General features: G+C 42.8%; 1 protein-coding gene across 1 annotated transcript; it reads left to right on the top strand.

The window, feature by feature from the left end:
* The first annotated feature begins 465 nt into the window (after positions 1–465).
* On the top strand, positions 466–2,969 carry LOC115400629 (transcobalamin-1-like). The gene is made up of 4 exons (XM_030108629.1): positions 466–621; positions 695–833; positions 2,282–2,418; positions 2,496–2,969. The coding sequence occupies exons 1-4, from the start codon at positions 555–557 to the stop codon at positions 2,660–2,662; spliced, it is 510 nt and encodes a 169-aa protein (XP_029964489.1). The 5' UTR covers positions 466–554; the 3' UTR covers positions 2,663–2,969.
* Positions 2,970–23,467: the final 20,498 nt, after the last annotated feature.

Here is a 23,467-nt window from a genome sequence, read left to right as displayed (position 1 = left end):
CGTTGAAAAAGTTGGAAAACACTGTAAAAAGTTGAGAAAAGTTGAGAAAGGTTGAAAACGCTGCAAAAACTTGAAAAAAGTTGAAAAAGTTTGAAAACGCTGCAAAAAGTTGAAAATCGTTGAAAAAGTTGAAAAACGCTGCAAAAACTTGAAAAAAGTTGAAAAAGTTTGAAAACGCTGCAAAAAGTTGAAAATCGTTGAAAAAGTTGAAAAACGCTGCAAAAACTTGAAAAAAGTTGAAAAAGTTTGAAAACGCTGCAAAAAGTTGAAAATCGTTGAAAAAGTTGAAAAATGCTGCAAAAAGTTGAAAACCCTCCTCCACTCGAATTGGGTCGTTGTTGCCAATATGTGGGACAGGCACATGTGGAGAGTACAACCTGGAAACGCCCATACACTGATGGAAATAAGGAAAGTTTCCATAAGTGTACAGGCCCGAATATCTGGCTTTTCATGCATTGTTTGAAGCCAAGATCAACACCCACAGTGCTGTGTCATCAGTGCTCAGAGGAATAAAACCCGAGGAGCGTCCAGAGACTTCAGGTAAAGCTGCCACCATGACTCCACCTGCTCTCCTGTCTGCAGCTCTGCTGCTGCTGCTGCTTCCTGCGACTCTGACCGATGGTAAGATGCACACTCACTCCCTGCCAGCACTCTGGTCTCTGCTCTATTTCCTGGGATGTCTCTCTTTCTGCAGACGGACTGGTTCCCTTTGAGGTGGTGGTGCAGAACAGATTGTTGGGCACGACTCCACAGGCCTACATCACCCATGTGAAGTTTGGAGGAATCCTCCTGGGAGGTCTGAAGAGACTCATGAACTCCACCAACACCTTCAGGTAAGATTCTGCTATCAGCTGTAGCGCCAAGGTAAAATACAAGATTCATTTGTGCCAATCTATCAAAGTGTATTTGATTATCATAAAACAAAAACCCTTCTCTACAAAGGGACAAGTTTAAATTGTTTTTGCTTCGACTGATTAGCATTGAGGTTACCCTAAAAAAACTAGTAGATTAAACTTTAATGAACTCTAAAAGCCCACAGACCCTGGGTGTTTCTTTTCTTTGAAACGTTCTGTTTTTTAGTTAGTAAAATAATTTGAGGCAGACTGGTGAAGCTCTGCCTCCTTGACATCTCTATCTCTCCGAAATGCTCCTTTTCGTCCCACTCATGTTACTGACCTGCTCCAGTCAGTTACTTGTGCTGACATTTCCACCTGTTTTTGATTTGTTCCTCTCACCTTTCTACCTTCTGTTGCCCCGTACAAAGTTTGTTGAGATGAGTTGCTGCCATCTCGTTTAAAAAACCTTTTCCATGAAATAGTGATATGTCTCAGTTTCATATGGCAACAAATTAATGGTTCTATACAATGTGCAGTAGGTATGAAACACATGTTGAAGGAAAATAAAGAAACACTATTTCATTCAAACATTTACGACAGAAACCAAATACCTGATTAAATTACTAGTTTAGGCGATTTTTTAAATCTGGAGTGATGCGATCGCTCCTGTTCGTTCTAGTCAGAACTCTCACTGCAGCATTTTGAATCAGTTGAAGACTTCTTGAGAGATGCCAACTGCAAAAAATTAGTTGTGACGGCCCAAATCATGGACAGTGTGAAATTTAGTGAAATTTTGTGTGGACAGCATTTACTCAAGTGGAAACTCATATTGGCACATAACACAGTGGCTCTCATGATAACACAAGTTGTATATTTAGGCTTCCAACACCGACTAGTCACAATTAACATTTTGAAAATTCAGCCTATTTTGGAGGTGGAGGTGTTGTAACTGGTCTTGCTAGTTTTAGCCCTCCGTGTTTTAGCATGAAGTGCCACATAAACTGGCACATTATAAGAACTTGCTACATCTGAATAAATAGATCTGGGATTTTCAAAGTGATTTCTGCTGACATGATATACATGACATACAGTCAGTGTACAGTGATCCCTGTGAGAGCGTCCTGGGCCACTGATGAATGACCACTGACCTGTACTAATGTGTCTGTTAGCAAATGTCACCTGGACGAGCGACCACCATGCATAACATGACCAGCAACGGCTATTTTGGTGGCAGAATTCGCCACTTTCGCCATTTTTTGCAATCCCGAAAATATCAAAAATTTCATGATGTTGGATTGACTCTTGTCAAAGAAGGAAGTTAAATTGTTGATTTAGATTGATTTACTTCAACCTGAAATGTCCTTCACCAGATCATCTGCGGTCGTCCCCTTTTCCACTTACCCTCAGTGATGAGGGGATCAGTGACTTCCTGTTCCATTCTGCAGGTTCACCTACACCGAAGACCCAGACTACGGTCCTTACCTGGAGAGTGTGAACGGCCTGGCTAGAAATGATGACGACCGTACCTACTGGGAGCTGCTGGTGAAAATGACAAACGGAACAATCGTGAGAACAAATGCTGGTGAGTCCACTGTGACTATCTGTCCTTTATGCGAACTGACATTGTCATCTCAATGACTAAGCACTTCCTGTGTGCAGGTATCGGATGTTACATTCCCAGTGAGAATGAAGAGGTCATCCTGAACTTCACCCGCTGGGAAGACCCTTCAGCAGAATCAGAAATCTCCAACGTGGTTGATGATCAAGATGGGCCCTTAACCACCAAACTGGGTCCCAGGCCACATCGGGGCCGGCACCAAAGTTGAACCGGTTCTTGTGTTCCGGCAGCTACAGGAAGCGCCTGGTTGAAGTTATTGCTGCCAAAGGGGGCGGGGGGGCCACAAAATATTAAATGTAATAGTTCAGTTACTTATTCCTCCCCCCTCTGTCATTGTTTGCATGCTATACTCATTAAAATATGAAACCCTATAAATGTTTGGGTGGTTTTACCACCCAAACACTGACGTTCTGACGTTCTGCAATGACGCGATGACGTCGGTCCACCTCCCCCTCCGTGTCCGCAGTGAGAGACCTCATCAGGCTGCAGTGGAAATAAACCAGCTCGCAAATGAACAGTGTTCCTGATGTGTTAATGAGTTATGGCCATATTTTCAGTGATAACATCTGATTACATTATTGATTACATTTAATCTCACAGCGCTGAAACACAATAAAAAAAAAACAAGTGAAAGGTTGAGAAACCAGCATGAACTGCTGGAGGAGAAGCATCCAATTCTGATATCGATCCTCATTTTAGTGATATTGGTACACACAGAAGCAAGCCCGACCTTGACCAATCCAACACCCGAGGCAAGATAGTGGCGACGTCCTTGCAACGCCAGTGTATACTGTATCCTCACATCCTCACAAGAAACTTGATAGCTTTGTCTTTGACTTTTTTTAATCATTATTTAATGAAAGCAATTTCCCAATCAGCACAGTCAACAGGATAAAAAAAATAAGATAAACAAATGCAGAAAAATTTAATGGATATATGAAACACAATATGAAGAGCATGATTTATGAATGATGCACAAAATCAAACATCAAGCTTCTTTCAGCAGCAACCACTGTAACAGGAAGAGTGTCAGAGATTCTCAGTGCAGTCCACATGTTGGGTAAAGTTCTGCCACCTTCTTCTCATGAAGTGTCATGGCCAGCCCCCCGGCCTCCTTGTAGAGAGGCTGTTTGTTTAATTTCCAGGTGGGCGGTGCTGGAGCGGGTTTTCCGGAGGCGTGGTTCCAGCTCATCAGACTGATGAAGTTCAGCTGCTTTCCCGGTCCCTATTTAAGTGGCGTCCTTGGCTGGAATCAGCGCTGGATCTTAACCTCTGCTACATCTGGGGAATCCGCTCTGCCTGCCGCTCCTGCCGCCCGCCTACCCCAAGTACCTCCGGACTCGGATCCAAACCTTGGACTGGAACTTGCCGAGAGCCACCCCGGACCCAGCTTGGTCCAGCTCAGCTTCTGGACTCGCCTTTTGTTCTCTGAATAAATCCGTTTTTTCACCTGCCATCTGTTCTCCCGTGTCGTCTGCGCCTGAGCCTCCGACCCCACCCGTAACATGAAGGTGTAGCTGAGGTGGAAGCACCAGGAGGAGCGTTTGATTCTGAGGTGGAGGCACCAGGAGGAGCGCTTGATTCTGAGGTGGAGGCACCAGGAGGAGCGCTTGATTCTGCTGCTTCCATGGTGAATTGTGTTGCTGAGGTGGAGGCAGCAGCAGCAGATGTGGTTAGATGGTCTAGAGGTGGGATTTAGAAATTTCGACAACGCGTCTGAAAAGAGTGTGTGACTCCACTGAGTATCTAATAATAAAAACATATGATTCAAAGAATAAAATCAAATGATATAATTAAAAAAAACCAAAAAGATTTATGGATTACGTTCACCATAGAGTGCATGTTTAATATACAATGCCCTTTTTTTCTGATTTGCAAATTGACTCTTCAGTTTATTGTCATTACAGTGGAATGCTGAACAGCACAATGTAAAGCAGCAGTAAACTGCAGTACTGATGTTATAATACAAATCTGACCGAACTACAGCAGAGCTGACATTCACAGTAGCATTCCCTCTCATGCGATGCTGCTTAATTAACATGAATGATGAGCCTTAACAACTAGGCTCACAACTATAAGACGTGGGTGGAAAAGTGACTATTAGCAGCAGGGCCAACGTTAGCTACCCAGATGGCAATAACCACGTAAAATAGAATAAAGAAAGAAAACTTAAACACCTGCTGAAACACTGCGGTCAAGCGAGCCGGCGCTCTGACCAGCACAGTCAAGCGAGCCGACACGTTGTTTAGCGGTGTGCACATATTTTAGGCATTGCGGTAAAAGCGAAGCTGAGAGGATTGCAAATCAAACATCAAGTGCCAGGGATCACAACTCACCTTTTCCATAATTAATACAAGACACATGAATACTGTTGATTAAAAAAAAACCAAACTGAACAACAAGTAAACAAGTAAAGCTTGTCCTAATGCTAAATTTCAGTCAATAGGTCAAATAGTAAATATAGCTATTAGCAAATAACTTTTAACACGTCCGCCATCTTGCAAGAAAATGTGGTGAGCTGCCCTCACCAACCAAAATGTTTCAAATTCAGCCTTCAACTCAATGATCATGCAATGATTATGCAAAACTGTAACTCATAAAATAAAATCAACAGATGCTTTATATGAAAATCAGAGTCTGGCACTTAAGATCTCCCCCCAACTGTTGTGTATTGTATAAAGTTTAGAAACCAGCTTACCTGCAAAACAGGAAAAATGTATTAATAGGAGCAGACTCGTCCTTGATCAGTAACACTGCTGCATCAGACTGACTTCTTCTATGCCAGCTGCAGATGCACAAGATACCGAGTGCCCCCTGATGGCCATACCTATACAGCACTACCTCACCCCTCATGCACACTGGATGCAGTCCGGCTGCGTTCCGGCTTTGGTCTGTCCCCGGTCCGGAATCACCGCAGCACTGTGATTCACCCCCGATGCAAACTGGATGCGGTCCGACTGCGGTCCGGACACCGCAGCTAATCCGTAGTCATTAAAATCAATGCTGTGGTGCCCACCGGCCGCGGTCCGGCCCCGATCCGGCTGCGGTCCGGCTCCAGAGCCTTTGCGGAGCTCCGGTCTGTTTCCGCAAGGATCCGATTTTTCCGCATGCCGGAGCAGTACCGCATCAATTCAGACAGAAGCAAGTTGGGTGCCGGAAGGAAACGTGATACGTGTTCCAAAATAAGTGACTTCAAAATAAAATCTGTGTCGTGTTTTTGCCTTAATATTCTATTTTTTTACTTCTTCTGGTAGAATACAGAACAAACAACGTGATGAAGTCATTATACGCATTAGAAGAATGAACGGTTTTGTACTTTGTCACTGCAGGAAAGTGAAATGACTCCAAAATGGCACAAAACAGCTCTATGACCGGAGCAGCTCTGTGTTGCCAGATTGGGCATGTTTCTGCCAAATCAAGCGTCTTTTTTGAACATGTCGGACGGGTTGATGAAATGATTATGTGTTTATGATGTGTTTTTTTTTTTTTTGTCATAAAAATATGATTTTAACGTGTATTTTCAACCAAGATGGGTGGTTTGAGCTGCTTTCTATTGAGTAAAACGGGTTTCATATTGTTTACGGGGGATAGTGACAGATCTGGCAACCTTCTCCAGCGGACTGCAGAGACACCGCAGGCGGTGTGAACCACAGTGCTGCGGTGTACCGGGCTGGACACGGACCGCAGCCGGACCGCAGCCGGAACGCAGCCGTACCGCATCCAGTGTGTATCGGGGGTCACACCGCCTGCGGGGTCTCTGCAGTCCGCTGGAGGAGGTTGCCAGATAGGCCGATTTAATCAAAACTTTAACTCATAAAATAAAATCAACAGATGCTTTATGAAAATCAGAGTCTGGTCAAGCCAACACAGTTGTAGAAAGTGATAGAGACAAGAACATATTCTGAAAACGAGCGCTTTATATGTTTTTTTACACTGAATATCAACTTTTGAATGGGTTCCAATGAGACTTGAGCTCTTAGTGGAATCAACATTACAACCCCCTGCTGGAATTTCCCCAGTATTACAGCTTTTCTGCACTTCCGCATTATCTTCATGTTTTACCAGTGGTTGGTGGGTGGGAAGAACATGCATCAATGAAAAGTAATCTGTCTGAGACTTTGTCCAAACAGAAGCATGTATCAGTGGCGGCTGCTGGTCTTCCAAAGAGGGGAAGCTCATTTTCAGCATACATTGTAATATGTGTAATCTGTTTTTTGTATGTAAATTCTATGCCTTTTGTATGCCCTGTCAAAGTTAGACAGATCCTCAAAGCCCACTTGTGACCAGACAACACCTCCCTGAGATAGTTTCATCCAGAGGCATGGCCAGCAGAACATTTTATTGGTGACAGCACTTCAGTCAGCAGCTCACCTTGTCAGACCAGGACAGCTGAAAGGACCTGTTACTTTTCCCCACCTTTCGGCACCAGCTCAGTCTTAGGAGTTGATCTGTTATGCAGTTTAACACCAATTTTCTCTTCGTAAGGAAGACTATCAAATGGCTTCGTCAAAATCCGGTTCCACAACATTCACATTGTCTGCCGTTGTGTGCAGCTAGCGAGCAGCTGGAGCTGCTGGAGGCTGGAGGCTGTGTGAGAGAAGGGGAGAAGCTCCACAGCTGCTAGTCGAGGACAGAAACTACAGAGTGACCGAAACGAGTCTCCAAACACAACGCTAGTCGTTTTTCACAAACACAAAGTCTCCAGGGATCAGCAAAGCCTCCGAATCAACTCAGAACAGCAGAATGAAAAACTTCAGAAGCACTTTGGTGCATTTTTTTACTTCAAGATCGCTGATTTGCTCATTTCGCTGTCAATCAAGCTTCACACAGATCATCCAATCACCACGCAGAAGCTCAGCGTCCAGGCCAGCTCACTGCCCCATAGACCCCCAGAGACGCTGAGCGTCCGTGGGCGGGACCAGCCCAGTATTTTATCCAATGAGCGTCCAGTTTCACTGCAGCAGAACAACCCACTCTGGCTTCCACATAGACGCTCAGCGTCCGGCTGTTTAAAGCGCCGTGCCGCTGCGAGGAGGAGTGAGAAAAAAGCCGAGTCAATTACTTGAGATAAGTAGCCGATTCTGAACAAAAGATGAACGTGTTGTAGCGCATATTTAGTCAATGAAATGTTCACACAACAGTAAATATTGGACCACTTATTTTTTGACATTTTAGGGGAAGTTGAGCTTCCCTTGCAGTCTTAGAGCAAACGCCACTGGCATGTATGTACCACAACATATGAGGGGCCCTCTCTCACACTCATATATGTTCACCTCTCACATACATAGATTTTCTCTCTCACACACATACATTGTCTTTTTACACACATACAATCCTTTTGCACATACATATATTGTCACTCTTACACACACACACACACACACATATATTGTTCTTACATATATACGACGGGGGACCCAAAAGAAACCGGAATTTGGTCAGAAAATACTAATAATAAAGACTTTCGACTTTTGGCCATCAGATGTCCCACAGATAAGCCTCATGCATATCTGTGAAAAACCTGAGATCCCAGAGTGACACTGACATCTGTCACGCGCTATTTATAGTAACAGAGTGCCGCAGAGTTTCTCCACAATGGCGACATTGACTGGAAAGCTAGAGCAGCGCGTAAACATTAAATTCTGCTTTTTGCTTGGAAAAACAGCAGCAGAAACACTCACCTTGTTGCAGCAAGCCTACAAGGATGATGCTCTGGGGAAGCTGCAGGTCTGTGAGTGGTTCGGGCGGTATAAGAAGGGCCAGATGTCCATTGAGGATCAGCCCACATCAGGACGACCCTCCACCTCCCGCACAGCCGAAATTGTCAGGGAAATTGAAGCGGCTGTGATCCCAGATCGACGCCGGGGCATTGGAGAGGTGGCTGATCTGACGGGGGTCTCCTGGGGTCCCTGCCATAGGATCATAAGCCAGGATTTGGGGCCGCGCTGTGTCTCTGCCAAAATGGTGCGCACACGGCCCTGTGTGTCACGCAGTTTTTCACGAAGAATGGGATGCCTCTCCTCCCCAATCCGAATTATTTGCCGGATCTGGCCCTGTGTGACTTTTTCTTGTTCCCCAAGTTGAAGAAGCAGGTGAAGGGACGGTTTGCAGACGTACAGGAGGTGCAAGACAAATCGCAGCCGGCCCTGAATGGCACAATTATGCACGAGTTTGCCGACACATTTGTGAAGTGGGAAACATGGCTGGAGCGCTGCATTAATGCGAATGGAGATTATTTTGAAGGCGACGGTGATGTTTTATTTTGAAATGTAAGAAACAAAAAGTTACAACCAAATTCCGGGTTTCTTTTGGGTCCCCCCTCGTACATACATTCTCCTTTCACATATATATTTTCATTTTCAAGCACACACATACTTTATCCTCTCATATACATACATTCTTCTAAATAAATAGGCAAATATGTACATGTACAAAGAAAATATATACACACAAGAGATGTATGTATGTATGTTAGAGAAGACTATGGCCGTTTTTCAATTCTTAGTCCTCGAGTGCGCACTCGTGGACTTGGAGAGTACACACCTGTTAGTCGGACTTCGAGTCCAGACTTTTGACGAGGCGAGAACGCATCGAAGTTAATGTGCAATTGGAACATGTGGACTTGATGACTTCATCGTGTGTCTACAACGCCAATATCTGATAGTTTTCATTCATTCATACATTAAAGCATTGATCAAGGAGCAACATAAGATGAGAGTTTATAGTGGCCAGTGATCAGGAAGTATTAGAGGAAGAGAGTAGTTGGTGTGGAACAACTTTATATAGCAAGTCGCTGCATTAAATATTGGAAAAAGGTTAAAATGACAATACAGGATGGTCTACACAGAAAAATGTGGCAAAACTGCTTGTACCTATTCTGTCTCATAAATGCTGTGTGTAATACAGAGTTACTCTTACTTCTAGCCTACCTGCCCTCCTGTACAGCTTTTCAATTAGTGTTTAACTACTTGGAGCTGATCTCAGAAGAAAAGCAGCTGATCAGACATTTCTACAAACACAATTATTTCACTTTGTTTTACTGCCTGTCATACCTGTGTGCCTTCTGTCATCCGTCTGCTCCGGTCTTCATGATGCACTGATTTACATGAGTCTAATATACATTATATAGTTAAACACATAATTATCACCATTCAGTTCTGTCTTCAGTAAATACATCAGTGTGTTACACTATTAAGCAAAGAGAGATATCAATCATAAACAGATGTCTAACAAACAAAGTCAGGAGTTCAAGGAAAATGTATTAAACTTCAACAGAACCTTCAAGAATAAAAGCAAAAATAAGTGGAAACATCAGAAAGGTTTAAAAAATGACATGTTTTTAAAAGTTCTACAGTTCTTTCTTTTATTTACCAGGAACAACAACAACAACATGAACAGGTCAAAGATAAGGTGGTGATGTGACGCCAGTCTTCAGGGTTTCCTGGAAGAACAGATTCTACAGATTCTGCTCCAGGAAAAATCCCCTGGATGGAGTCAGGAGCTTCAGTCTGGTTCTGCAGGGTTCTGCTGGACCATCCTCAGTGTTGTGGATGAGCTGATGAACATCATCTCAGTGATCCACTTCCAGACAGGAGCAGGTGGAGGAACCTGGAGCTTTGCTCTCCTGGTCTTCAGGCATTTCTCCATCCTGGTGGAGTCTGTTGATGGAGCCAGATCAAAATTCTTCCTCCTGCAGAACCACAGAAACATATTTTACCTAAACAGAGAGTTCCCCCTCCATCACACCGCAGGGTGTTTGTGACGCCAGAGGAGCTTTACTGAGGTCTATATTGACAACCTGGGATGCGATGAGGCCCTGGTCTTGCTCAGATCCACCATGAACCAGCTGGTCCTGTCTCCACCGGCTGGGCTTCTGCTGGGTGGAGGTGCAGACTCAGACCTGCGGCACCAGGAGCCTTTATGACTCCAGACTGCCACCTGCTGGAAGGAAGAAAACTTTATCTCAATAGCCAGAAACACAAACATGAACACAGTAAATTCTAACCATAACATCACAATTTATCAATCACAGGAAGCCTCTCTGGTGTCATTCAATGTAAAGAACCAGGTCTGATACCTTGGATTAGGCCTTCAGATCATGCCTCTTATAGTTATAGCTTGTTTGGCGTCACAACCGACCCTGCAGACGTCCCAAAGTCTCTGAGGAGGACAAAAAAAAAAAGAAGAATCAAACTCTACCAACTCAATATTCGTATGAATAATTCATACGTGCATTAATTGAAGCATGGAAAAAGAAACCTCCCTCCACTTTTCCTTCAGCTGAGCAGATTTACTTTTTACTTTTTATTTTGTTCTTTTGGTATCTTTCACTGTCAGTGTTTGTATTATATTAATACTGCTCCTTTTCTTTGTTCTTATTTATTCTTACTGTGAAATGTTGTACTGTCTTGATATGTTTTATGTAAATAGGACTACGGATGGAAATTAGCATCAAGCTACAATCCGGCATGTTTACATGTTTCAGCATGTTCGTTAATGTGCACTGTACCATTCAAATAAACAAATAAAAATTAAATCAAATTTAAAAAAAAAATACTCTGAAACAGATTACACTGGACCAAGACACCGCTGGATTCACACAAAACGATCCATATCTCATGTTTAACCACAGCGGAGTCACAGCCTGCTGCAGCCGACATGCAGCAGCTGAGCACCGGGTCGCCTCGTTAAAGGTGCTGTAGGCAGGATTTTGCTAGTCAATGCTAATTTTTCTGTGTTTTCTTTGGATTAAATGTTAGAGTATCCATTGATAATCCTTTAGGAGTGTAGCATAATTGCACTACCGTGAGGGCTCAGCATTTCCATCTGTCTCTGTTCTGAGCTGAAAGGCAATCTCAACAGCTCCAGGTATCTTTGACCAATCAGAAGAGCCCATGAGGCTCTAACCATGATTGGTCGAGCGGGGTTCAATGCACGTTCTTGTGGGAGGGGCTTAACTTGCGTAAGGGCGTGATGTCAGAGAAAACAGGACAGGATTGGCTGTGCTGGGTTTCAAATCACCATGTTAGATGGGTCAAATCGCCATCTTGCTTAGGTAAACCTAAGCAAGATGGTGGAGATGCAGAATCCTGCCTACAGCACCTTTAAGCCGTCCGGTCCCCAGATGTCCGAAATCGTTGGAAAAAAAATTCAAATAAGCTTGATGTGAAAAGACTGACTCCATATCAACATTCTAAACAGCTATATTCTCGCCTAAAACACCGTTAAAACTACGTTCTGTTAAACAATAACGCTAATATTTCGGAGTTTTTTTTACTCACCTCTGTGTGTTTACACCTCCGGCATGTCTTGCGAAACGCATTCTGGGTAATTTCGCTTCTCAAGTCTGTACAAGTCTGGTCCGATGCAGACTCGGTAAAGTGGGCGGAGTTAGTCACATCCGGGTATTTTATGCGGACTTGGTGAGATGCGAACTTTGAATTGGAACAGTACTTGGTCTCTGACTGATGACGTTTCACAAGTCCGTGAGCTCACAAGTACAGAGAAGTACGCATATTGAGAAACGGCCAGTGAATTTACGAGGTTTTGAAGCGGCGGCGCAGAAAATAGAACTGAAGCGAATCACCAGCTCCACGGTGCACGCCGGCGCTTCTGAAACGCGGCGTGCACCGTTTTCGCGCCCGGTGGAAATTGTCTCATTGAAGAGAATGGGTTGTAAGTGCTGCACAGTACGTTTCAAGGCGTGACGCTTTCGCGTCCAGTGGAAATTGGGGGTAACACTCCACAAGGCCCAACTTGAGGATTAGGGCAGTGTTTTTCAACCATTGTGCCACCATGTATTGGGGAAATTGTGCTTTCCTTGATGCCATAAGACACAGTAAATAAACATAGATTATGAAAAATAAATTCTGCTTGCTTAATGTCAATGGAATTTTCCATTGACGTGCTAATAGTTAACATAACAGTCATTGAACTTGATGGAACAAATTCAACTGAATATTTCACTTAATACAAAAAGAAAACTCTAATTATTTAAATAATAACTGGCATATATTTTCCTCACTCATAAAAACACGGACAGTCATCAAAAATTCTGACAAAACACACAGCAAGTAGCTATGGAAGCCTGAGAGGCTCAAAATGCCAATCACAAATTAATCCATAATATTCAGTTTTTCGTCAGTGTTCATGTTTTTCCTGATCATCATCATTATGTTTGAGTTATTGCTTCAGCTGCGTATCTTTTTTCTGTGTATCTTTTAGGTTATGGCACCTCTGGCCAAGGCTCTTGACGTGCTAATATCTGACCAAATGGCCTACGCAGGAGTGTTGGTGCCAGCAATCTCTCTTCTCCTTAAGAAGATGGAAGATGTGTTTGGAAAGGAGTCTGTGTTGTAGTTGTTTTTTTCCAACATTATATATGAACACGGAGAAGGTGAGGGCTGGGTGATGACAGTGAAATAATATCAGTATCATCAAGCAGGAGGCTGAACAGTGTCAGGTCTGAAGGCTAAAGTCTACCTATCTCACCTATTTCCTCTCTTCCTGTTTTACTTGGTCGCTGTACACTGATCTTCCTGTCTGCCCTCCTGCTGTGTGTTTCATCTACTGCCTGTGTAGAGTCAAGATTATCAATGTATTCCTGTGCTGCAACAGAAAGGTCTACACCCAGCATGTACACAATGATTGTTTATTCTAAATGTCAAGACAACATAATGACACAAAGCAACGCAACAATCCATTGAAAAAAATGCAACCTATTTTAATAAGACAAGAGATTTTTAGATTTTAATAACAATAATACAGTACACATTAAAAACAGTTGATAGTATGAGTACAGTGATGTGTTTTTGCCACTTTAAAGGACTGTAAAGCTACACTGTCTGAAAATAAATGAAAAAAAATGCAAAATTAGCACTTTTATGTTCAAGTTTATTGAATAAATATAGGCAAATATAGGCACAAAAGTTTCAAAATTAAAGCAACTTAAATTTGAGATGAAGAGACAGCCTCACTTCCCTTGAAAAAGCTTCCTGGTGATCTCTTTGTCTTTTTTTAGGTCTGAAGGGGTAGAAGGCTGGGGCTCGTTGCTCTCTGCAGTACTTCTGTGCTCTACATTTGGGGGGATTTGAGAAGTTGTCATCAAGCTACGCCAGGATGTCAGATTTGGATGGCTTTGGTCAGTGCCATGTCCCAGACTTCCTCAGATAGCACTCGTGAACAGAGGATGTGTAGGAGAGGCTTCACAGATGAGAGGGTGACGTACTCTTCCCCTTACCGGGTGCTTTGTTAACGGCCTCCAAGACATCCAGGTCTGACTATACTGGAACAAGATGCCTTGATTACCCTGAATAATCACTAAATATTCTTCCTTAGTAACTTGACCAACACTGGTTATCACCAATATTAGCCCATTAACTAAAAGTATCTTTGCTAATTGGTGGCTTCTCCTGGCCAAGATTTGTCATGAATAAGAATTGGTGCAAACATGAGCGTGAGGGACTACGTGACTTTCTATGATGATACGGTTTAGTATCTGGAGACACGGCGAGGCAATGCTGCAAGAATTTTGATTACGTTATCTTTATTACATCTGTGCTATCAACATTACGAAAGGGAGCGTCTGGAACCTTGTATGGACAGATGACCAAGTGGGACTGATATCGGTTAATTGACACATGATGCAGCACTCTGTTCACGCCTTTGGTTACTTTCTGACTCACGCTTAAAGGAAGTCAGGGTAAAATACTATGCTGTATGTCAACAGTGCTGAGAGGAATAAAACCCAGGGAAGCGTCCAGAGACTTCAGGTAAAGCTGCCACCATGACTCCACCTGCTCTCCTGTCTGCAGCTCTGCTGCTGCTGCTGCTGCTTCCTCCGACTCTGACCGGCGGTAAGATCCACACTCACTCACTGCCAGCACTGTGATCTCTGCTCTATTTCCTGGGACCTCTCATTCAGCAGATGAAACGTCCTTTGAGGTTTTGGTGAGGAATGAACTGTGGCCTTCTCCTCAAATGAACTACACCACTCATGTGAGGTACAGAGGAATCCTGCTGGGAGGTCTGACCAGACTCATGAACTCCACTGACACCTTCAGGTAAGATTCTGCCATCAGCTGCAGCTCCAGGTAAAAAACAAGATTATTTGTACCAATCTATCAAAGTTTATATGGTGAACACAAAACGAACCTTCTCTACATTGAAAAGAAAATAGAATAAACTTCAGATTATCCTAAAACTGTCCATCAGAAGTGAAATAAAAACCAACTCATAAAAAATCAAAAGACAAAACTTTAAGCTTTAAATGTTGATATTTCTTTCACTTCAGGAGAGTTTTTTCATTCTATAAAGTTTACATCATCATAAAACTACTAAAGTGAAAGAAAAACCAACTGGGTTCCCATCTACAAGGGTGAAAGCAGAAAAATGTATTTTATCAATCATATCAATGAAACATTGGTTTTTGCTTTGAGCGATTCAACCCAAAAAGAAAATAGATTTCACTTTAAAGTATCCTGGAGCTCTACTACAAAAGTGAAAGAAACTTGGAGGATGTTTGAAGTGTTTTTCTCAAATGAATTCTGAGATACATTCAGTTTTTATTTTTTTAATTTTGGGGTTTTTTTTCGGTTTGTAGAATAAATTGCTCGCAGTTTGAGGCAGGTTGGCGAAGCTCTGCCTCTTTGACATCTGCATCTCTCTGAAATGCTCGCTAACACTTTACTTGATGAGTTGCTGCCATCTAGTGTAAAACAACATTTTTCATGAAATAGTGAAATTTGTCAGTTTCTGTGTCTTGCTTGTTGTTTATGTTCTATTGGGAACCAATTAATGGTTTTAGGAGATATAAAATTGATGCAAAATACACCAAAGACACCAAGAACCCAAATAAAGTATTATTATGTAAAACAGCACTCTAGCCCCTGGTTTGCTCAAATAAATTCTGTGAAATAACTCATTTCCAGATGTTGGACCAATAACTGAAGACTCCTCTTCTTCAGATATTGAGGCTTTTGAAGCAGATACAGTTGATCCCAGGGGAGAAAATGCCTTCGGCGTTACTCCTTACCATTTGAGCCACATTTGGAGGAATCTCACATGAAAAACACCTCAGAGCCGGTGTTTGATTTGTTATTTTATTATATCTATCATCTGTAATCATGCACTTGATTATCCCTTCAAAAAGAAACTCAATCAGTTGTGATGATGAATGATTTATTACTTTACAACGGCTCATAATGGGATATTCATCATAATGTCAGTCTCAATGGCAAATCTATTTTAAAAGCACAATGAGGCCAAAGTGCTTTACAGCACATTATGAAACAATGAAAAGATAACAGTTCAGAGCAGCAAAACAATGTAATATAAATTAGAACAGCCAGAGGTGGACTGCTGAGTCTAAGGTCACGGTGAACAAGTAGGTTTTAGCAGGGAAGAAAAACATTTTGGATGAGTCTTTCTTGTTTTTATTTTTTTTTTTTTTGATTTAACCTTTATTTATACAGGTTATCCCATTGAGACCCAGGGTCTCATTTACAAGAAGAGACCTGTGCAGCAGCAAATACATAAATAAGATCAGCTCTTCTTAGGTATGACTTGATTTTACTGAAAAGCTGAAGCTGAAAGATTCTGGCCTTTTTGAGATAAAAGATCCTAACTCTAACTCACAACCAAATTGAAAGTCAAAAAGTGAGAAGTCCGTAGAAACCGGTTCCAGCGCTGATGTTACATCCGGTCCGGATCTGCAGCCCGTTGACGACAGGGCCTGTTTTCAAGAAAATCAGTTTCTATAGGTCGTCTTGCAAACAGGGCAGAATTACTAGGAAAATACTATTGTCTTTAATTATCTGGAAAAAAAATCACAGAGGGCTCTTTTGAGTGTCGTCAGCTCTCAAAGTTTAAGTTTTAGTGTTTCTAGCTGTTCAGCTCTTCCATCGTGTTGATTTCACAGTGAAATCAAATAAAGATTTATCCTCTTTTTTTTTTTTTTTGGGGTAATTATTTGTGATTGACTTTTGCGGGTACAGTTGGAAACTTCATATTTAGGTAATAGTTTTGTTAACCAACTACTGATGTTTTTATTTTAAGTGTCAAATATAAAGATCTTTATAACAGTTCAGTTCAGTTCAGTCTGTTCTGTCAAGAACAGAAGTCGAGCGATCTCGTCCTACACTTCTGGTTGGCGATGACTCGAAGTCTTCCGTTCCAGGTGGTGTTGAACGATTTAAGGTCGACCTGAAATGTTCATCTCAGGTCATCTGCGGTGGACTCCTTTTCTGCTCACCCTCAGTGATGAGGTGACGTCCTGTTCCGTCCCACAGGTTCACCTACTCTGAGAACCCAGACTACGGTGCTTACCTGGAGAGTGTGAACGGCCTGGCTGGAAGCTCTGAGGACCACACCTACTGGGAGCTGCTGGTGAAACTGGTGAACGGAACAACTGTGAGACCAGATGTTGGTGAGTCTACTGTGACAATCTGCCTTTTAGCTATACGTACTGACTGCCCTCTCAGTGACGAAGCACTTCCTGGTTGCAGGTATCGGATGTTACATTCCCAGTGAGAATGAACAGGTCATCCTGAACTTCACCACGTGGGGAGACAGTTCAGCAGCAGGAGTCTCCAAGGTGGTGGTTCATCACGATTATCTTTGAGACCTCATCATGCTGCAGCGGAAATAAACCAGCTCACAGATGAACAGTGTTCCTGATGTGTTAATGAGTTATGGAAACGTTGCGGGCAATCGCACTGATTTTATCTCACAACACTTAAATTCATTAAAAGAAGTTTGAGGAACCAGTGGAGAATCCTGCATGAACTGCTGGAGGAGAAGCATCCAATTCTGCTACTGATCCTCATTTTACAAATATTGGTACACACAGAAGAAATGAAAAAATGTTTGTCGTCTTATAGAATCAGTTTAAAAATAAAGACAGGGAATCTTTCTGGGAAATTGCTGTGTTTGTGTGTTGGAGTTAATAGTGAGTGTCTTTGAGGTGCCGTCATGGACCGAGAAATTTGGCGAAGAGTCCAATTGTTGTTTTATTTACAAAAACTAGAACAAAATAAAACATCTGAAGTAATAAAAGTCAACAGAATAAACTCAAATATAACTCACAGAACTGAGGCATTAAGAAACTGACCTAACAAAATGAGCCGAGAGTGAGGGGCAGGGCTAAAACAAACAAGGAGGGGGGCAAGAAATAACCCACTCCATGGCTAATTAAACTAATTCTAAAGCGGTGTGATGTGAAATGTTTGGGTGTGGCTGCCTGTAAACTAAAGAAAGTGAGGTGAGTGAGTGAACGGCTTCACCTTCAGGATCAATGTGTGACCTTGACCATCACTGGCGCTTTATCGCCCAAACTGTGTGACTGTTACCATTTGCAGATCTCTTCTTTCTCCTGTTCGTCAGTGTATCATGGAGATATTGGAACAGGTCGTCGGCGCCGGAGCGTGACCCCTCTGTCCCCTGCGTCTCCCTCAAGGCCGCCTCTCGCAGATACTTGAGCAGATTGCAGCTTTCATTAGTTAACCTTTTGACCTCTAGTACTTCTCCTCCATGTTAAACTCTCCTCTTTAACCATTCCTTTTCCCTTGAGTAGTTTTCACACTTGAGAATAAAAAGATCCGCCCACTCTGCAGCTCCTCAATGCTCACATTGCCCAGAATGATGCCTATTAACTAAATACAGTGTTCTCTCCAAACCTCAGCCTGGTTAGAGTATTTCCCTGCTCGGTGTTCCTGGTTGCTGCCCTCCGGTAGAACTGAAGATGTGTCCCACCTATGCTGCCGTTCTGGAACATTCCTGCATACCCAGCTTTCCCTGAAGCAGGATCCTGAGATCCAGTGGCGTAAACCTGAACATACGTTTGATAAACTGTTTGTAACCTGTCTTCAACCAAAACTGCAATGTCTTCCGACTCTTTGAACATCTTGCAAATATAAAAAAACATCAACTTCCACTGAAGGAAGAACCATGGTGGAGTTACACTCCTTTAAAGGATGAGTATACTAACCTTTAGCTAGTTGCAGACACCAAGTACCGTTACAAGTATTCATTTAATTAAATTCAGCTTTATTTATAAAGTGGCAGTTACAACATAGTCATTTCTAAACACTTTTACAGAGCAAACCCAACAGATCCACATGAGCAAGCATAAGCAACTGTGGAAAGGAAAACTCCCTTTTGAAAAGAAGAAACCTTTGCAGAACCAGGCTCAGAGGTGGCAACTTTCTGCTTTTCCGGTTGGGGTGAAGGGACAGAAAGAGAAGGAGATAGGACAGACAGGAACATGTACATTTCATGGATAAACAGAAATTACCTAGGCTAGAAGAGAAACTATGGTCAATGACGATTAGTTGTAAAACATTGCATAAAAGGAAGGAGAAAAGTGAAGCAGAACTGGGAGCTGGTTCCACATGGTGGGAGCCTGGGGTTAAGGAAACTGCTTACACCCATTTAAAATAGCCATTAAAGCCTAATGGGCCATTTTCACAGCTCCACTACTTCCTGAAATTAACTGTGCACATTCATTTCCTGTCTTGCATTATTGGCCAAAATGATTAATCCAGGTGTGTCTCGTTGCAGCAGTCTAAACCAGACACACCTGGATTAATCAGTTTGGCCAATAATGCAAGACAGGAAATGAATGTGCACAGTTATTTTCAGGAAGTAGTGAAGCTGTGAAAATACCCCATTTGTACTCTGTACACAAGCAATGTGTGAAGGCTATGTGTTGCTCCAATCCCTCCACACAACCTCTGTTTCAATGCTTCTGTGAATCCCAACAGCCTTGAACTGTGGCATGGAGCATTGCTGGTGTGTGTGAACCCCGACACTCTTCAGCATGTAGCACGTCTTCGTAAAATCCTCCTGGACCCACTGAGCAGGTAAACTGATGAGTGGCATCGGGGGGTAACTGCTGACACATGACGTTATGTAGCGCTTAAAGGTGCTGTAGGCAGGATTCGGCATCTCCGCCAAGATGGATTTGACCCATCTAAGATGGCGATTTGAAACCCAGCACAGCCAATCCTGTCCTGTTTTCTCTGACATCACGCCCTTACGCAAGTTAAGCCCCTCTCACAAGACCGTGCGATGAACGCCCCTCGACCAATCACGGTCAGAGCCTCAGGGGCTCTCTGATTGGTCAAAGATACCTGGAGCTGTCGAGATTCCTTTTCAGCTCAGAACAGAGACAGATGGAAACGCTGCGCCCTCGCGGTAGTGCTATTATACTACACTCCTGAAGGATTATCAATGGATACTCTAACATTTAATCCAAAGAAAACACAGAAAAATTAGCATTGACTAGCTTAATCCTGCCTGCAGCACCTTTAACAAGGGTCGGATCAGGGATCTTTCCTGATTACTAGTCCTCCATGTAGTATAGGAACTGATAACGGTGTTGGCATCGGTGCATCCCTCCCCCAAGTGCATCATGTATCTGTAAACCTTATCAGCACAATCTTTAGGTCATTACAGTGATGAATTTTGTTCTCCTGACTCAGCCGAATTGAGAAAATTTTAATTTGTGGATAATTTTTAAGCATTGGCTTTTAAATTTCACCGATCAGTCACAATGAAATCATCATTTCTCACTGACACAGCTTGATGAGCTTCCAAAGAGGTTTAATGGTGATGATCAAACAGCTCATAGATTCCTGCTGCTGAAGAGTCTTCACCACCTGGTGAAGTTCAGGATGATCTGTTCATTCTCACTGGGAATGTAACATCCGATACCTGCACACAGGAAGTGCTTCGTCACTGAGAGGACGGTCAGTATGTATAAAGGACAGATAGGCACAATGGACTCACCAACATCTGGTCTCACGGTTGTTCCATCTGGTTTTTTCACTAGCAGCTCCCAGTAGGTGTGGTCCTCATCGTTTCCAGCCAAGCCGTTCACACTCTCCAGGTAAGGACCATAGTCTGGGTCCTCGGTGTAGGTGAACCTGCAGGACGGAACAGGAAGTCACTGATCCACTCATCACTGAGGGTTGACGGACCTTAAACATCTCCTGGAACGAGTCACATTGAGTTACTGCTGACCGACAGAGTTGGAAGAGATCAGTCGACTTCTGTTACTGACAGAACAGACAGACTGAAATGATACTTATTAAGATCTTCATATTTGACAAATGTGAAACTTCAATTAAAAAGTTCAGAAAATACATTTTTCTGCTTTTACTCTTCCAGATATGGGCCCAGTTGGTTTTAGAATAGATTTCCAGCTCTTAATGTTTGTTTAACAAAGCGGGCATGGCCTTGGCTCAGCTCGCCTACCAGAGATATTCACTCTGTGAACACAGCAAGGTGCTTCCATGTTCAGGCCAGGCGGAGATATGAGCCCTGGACTGACCTGCCTCAATGCTTAGAGTCAGACTTATCGTGTCTTTCCTGTTTCTATATTTTCAGAGTTGCTCGGTTCCCTTTGTGTTTTCGTCCACTTTTATTCCGTTTCTCTGGATGTTGCTCCATGCTATGTTTTTTTTTTACAGTTATAAACCACTCCAGGCTATTTCAGGTTACTGTAGAGTGCTATACAAATAAACATTGATAGATTGGCACCAATCAAACGTGACCATCGAGCTGCAGCTGATGTCAGAATCTTACTTGAAGTCCATGTTGGACTCCATGAGTCTCCGCAGAGCTCCCAGCAGGATTCCTCTATACTTCACATGGCTGGTGTGGACCACTGGAGTCGTGCCCAACAATCTGTTCTCCACCACCACCTCAATGGGAACCAGCCCATCTGCAGGAAGATAGAGCCCAGGAAATAGAGCAGAGACCAGAGTGCTGGTAGGGAGTGAGTGTGGATCTTACCGTCGGTCAGAGTCGGAGGAAGCAGCAGCAGCAGCAGAGCTGCAGACAGGAGAGCAGGTGGAGTCATGGTGGCAGCTTTACCTCTGGATGTCTCTGGACACTCCCCGGGTTTTATTCATCTCAGCACTGTTGACACACAGCACTGTGGGTGTTGATCTTGGATTCAAAAACATGTTGATAATGTTTTCCACTGTTCCACCTGCCTGAGTTTTGGAAAATGACTCAAGAAGTGAGCGGAGAGTGCTGCAACACGTGTCGCTGCAGTTTTACAGCCACGTCAACTCTACTTTAATGTGTCGTCAGCAGCAAAAGCCAAAAGCTACAAAATTACATGAAAGAGGAAGTGTGGACCTTTTTTACACAAAGTCACTGGAAACACAGCTCTCTCAAAACGACTTCCCAGGTAGAGAAATAGATCAGAGAACTGGTTTTAGGAAAGAAGCTGGATTTCCAGGATCCAGACACTGGTGGATGATGGACAGGAGTGTGTCAGGAAGAACAAGGAGAACAGTGTATGTTTGTATGTTGTTCTCATGTCTCAGCACGTCTCGCTCACATGTGTCCGAGGATTCAGTCTCTGGAGATGTGTGTTATCTGAAAACGAGTCCTGGCCTGTTCCCATGTCTGTCACATCCTCAAAGACTGTGAGGAATGTCTCCTGTTCCAGTCAGAGAGGATGTGTCGGAGCAGTGGAGCCATAGGAACGATGCTGAAGAGGCTGAACCATCACAGGTCTGTACAAACACAAAGAAAGAGTGTTCTGCTTCTGGAAAACTCCTGAAATCCATGAAATGGAAACAATTTATCTTTGAGAAAGAAGGAGGACCTGTTTAAAGATGATTTAAACCAAGTACATGTAATAAAAACATACAAATCAAAAGAGTTTTGAATCGAGTCATTTTAGAATCTGTAAAGCTTAGATTCTTCATTAAGTAACGGGAAATATCGAACCAATCAGCTCTGTCAAAAACTGAGATCATCTCTAAACCAACTAGGGGCTGAACCATGCTTGTTCAACCAACTAAACGTCTTCTACAGGTGTGGCTCTAACTTCTGGCTCGCTTCATGAGACTTCCTCAGCTTGACAGTGTTCAAATGTGTTTCCCAGAGATGGAAAGGTTTGACCTGCCGTCAGTCGTTGTCATCAGCAACTCCAATTCAAAAGAAAAATAAATACACCACAATTCTGAATTATATATGAAATTACAGCAAAACAGTCTAACTGCAAGCGAGCCATGAATAAATGCGCTGGAGGATCAGTCAACAGGAAAAACACTACAATAAATGTAGTTTTCATTTTCAGCCACGACTTGGTGCTGCTGATTGTTTTTCTAATGAAACCACACACACACACACACACACACACACACACACACACACACACACACACACACACACACACGCCTGCAGAGAACAGAGCACTATCAACATGAACAATGGGAGAACACACACATCCAAATCAAATGGCTATTACAGTGACTCTCAACTATCAAACTGTCAGCTATAAGACCCTTTAAACCTCACCTGTCTCAAACATATAACTATAAATAAAAACTGTTTGTTGTACATTTAATTGTGGAATAGATATTATTTTTGTCACAGCGAAGCATTTTGAGTAACCTCAGAGAGTCTGAGGCCCTGATTTTGGCAATGATTTAAGTGCTAAATGTTTGTTGTTTTGGGGTCTGTTTACATGACAGCAGTGTTGAAGGCCACTGGAAATGCAACGTTTTCAAAAATAGCTTCCAAGGTGGTACTTTATGAAAATTCTCGGGCTCTAACGTCATGTAAACGGTCGAAAACAGCACATTCTGAAAATGCTTGAGATTTGTCACATTCATAGTAAATAATTCTTCTCTACCTGAGTGAGCAGATGGACAAGAATATTTTCCTCCAGACTGTCATGAATTGGTAATTTTATAGCTGACAGTCACCAGTAATAGGTTGTTTGTTCATGTTATTGTTTACAGTTAATTTTCTCCACGTACAGAAGACACTTTGAATACTTGAAAAATATGAGGAATCTTCATTTGTCTTTAATCAGAAATCTAAACATGGTTGAATGTGTAGGTTGATTTAAAGTGAGCTTACAGCAGATTTCAAAGCGGTGGGAAAACTGCCGCCAGGCTGTAGAGATGAGGGTTACATAAAGGTAAGCCTTCACCTGTCTCTTGGCATTAAGATATTAAAGGAAGAAATCCACATTTCTGTACAGCAG

Source organism: Salarias fasciatus, chromosome 14 (genome assembly GCF_902148845.1).
Source record: "Salarias fasciatus chromosome 14, fSalaFa1.1, whole genome shotgun sequence".
NCBI lineage: Eukaryota > Metazoa > Chordata > Actinopteri > Blenniiformes > Blenniidae > Salarias > Salarias fasciatus.
Note: the sequence above shows the minus strand (reverse complement) of the source record. Positions and strands in the feature narration are given on the sequence as shown.

What these genes read in the sequence shown, in the direction of transcription:
- LOC115400629 (XM_030108629.1), top strand. Translation starts at nt 555, where the DNA reads ATGACTCCACCTGCTCTCCTGTCTGCAGCTCTGCTGCTGCTGCTGCTT. An exon ending in TCCTGCGACTCTGACCGATG is followed by an intron (nt 622 to 694) that starts GTAAGATGCACA and finishes CTCTTTCTGCAG; the next exon opens with ACGGACTGGTTCCCTTTGAG. An exon ending in AATCGTGAGAACAAATGCTG is followed by an intron (nt 2,419 to 2,495) that starts GTGAGTCCACTG and finishes TCCTGTGTGCAG; the next exon opens with GTATCGGATGTTACATTCCC.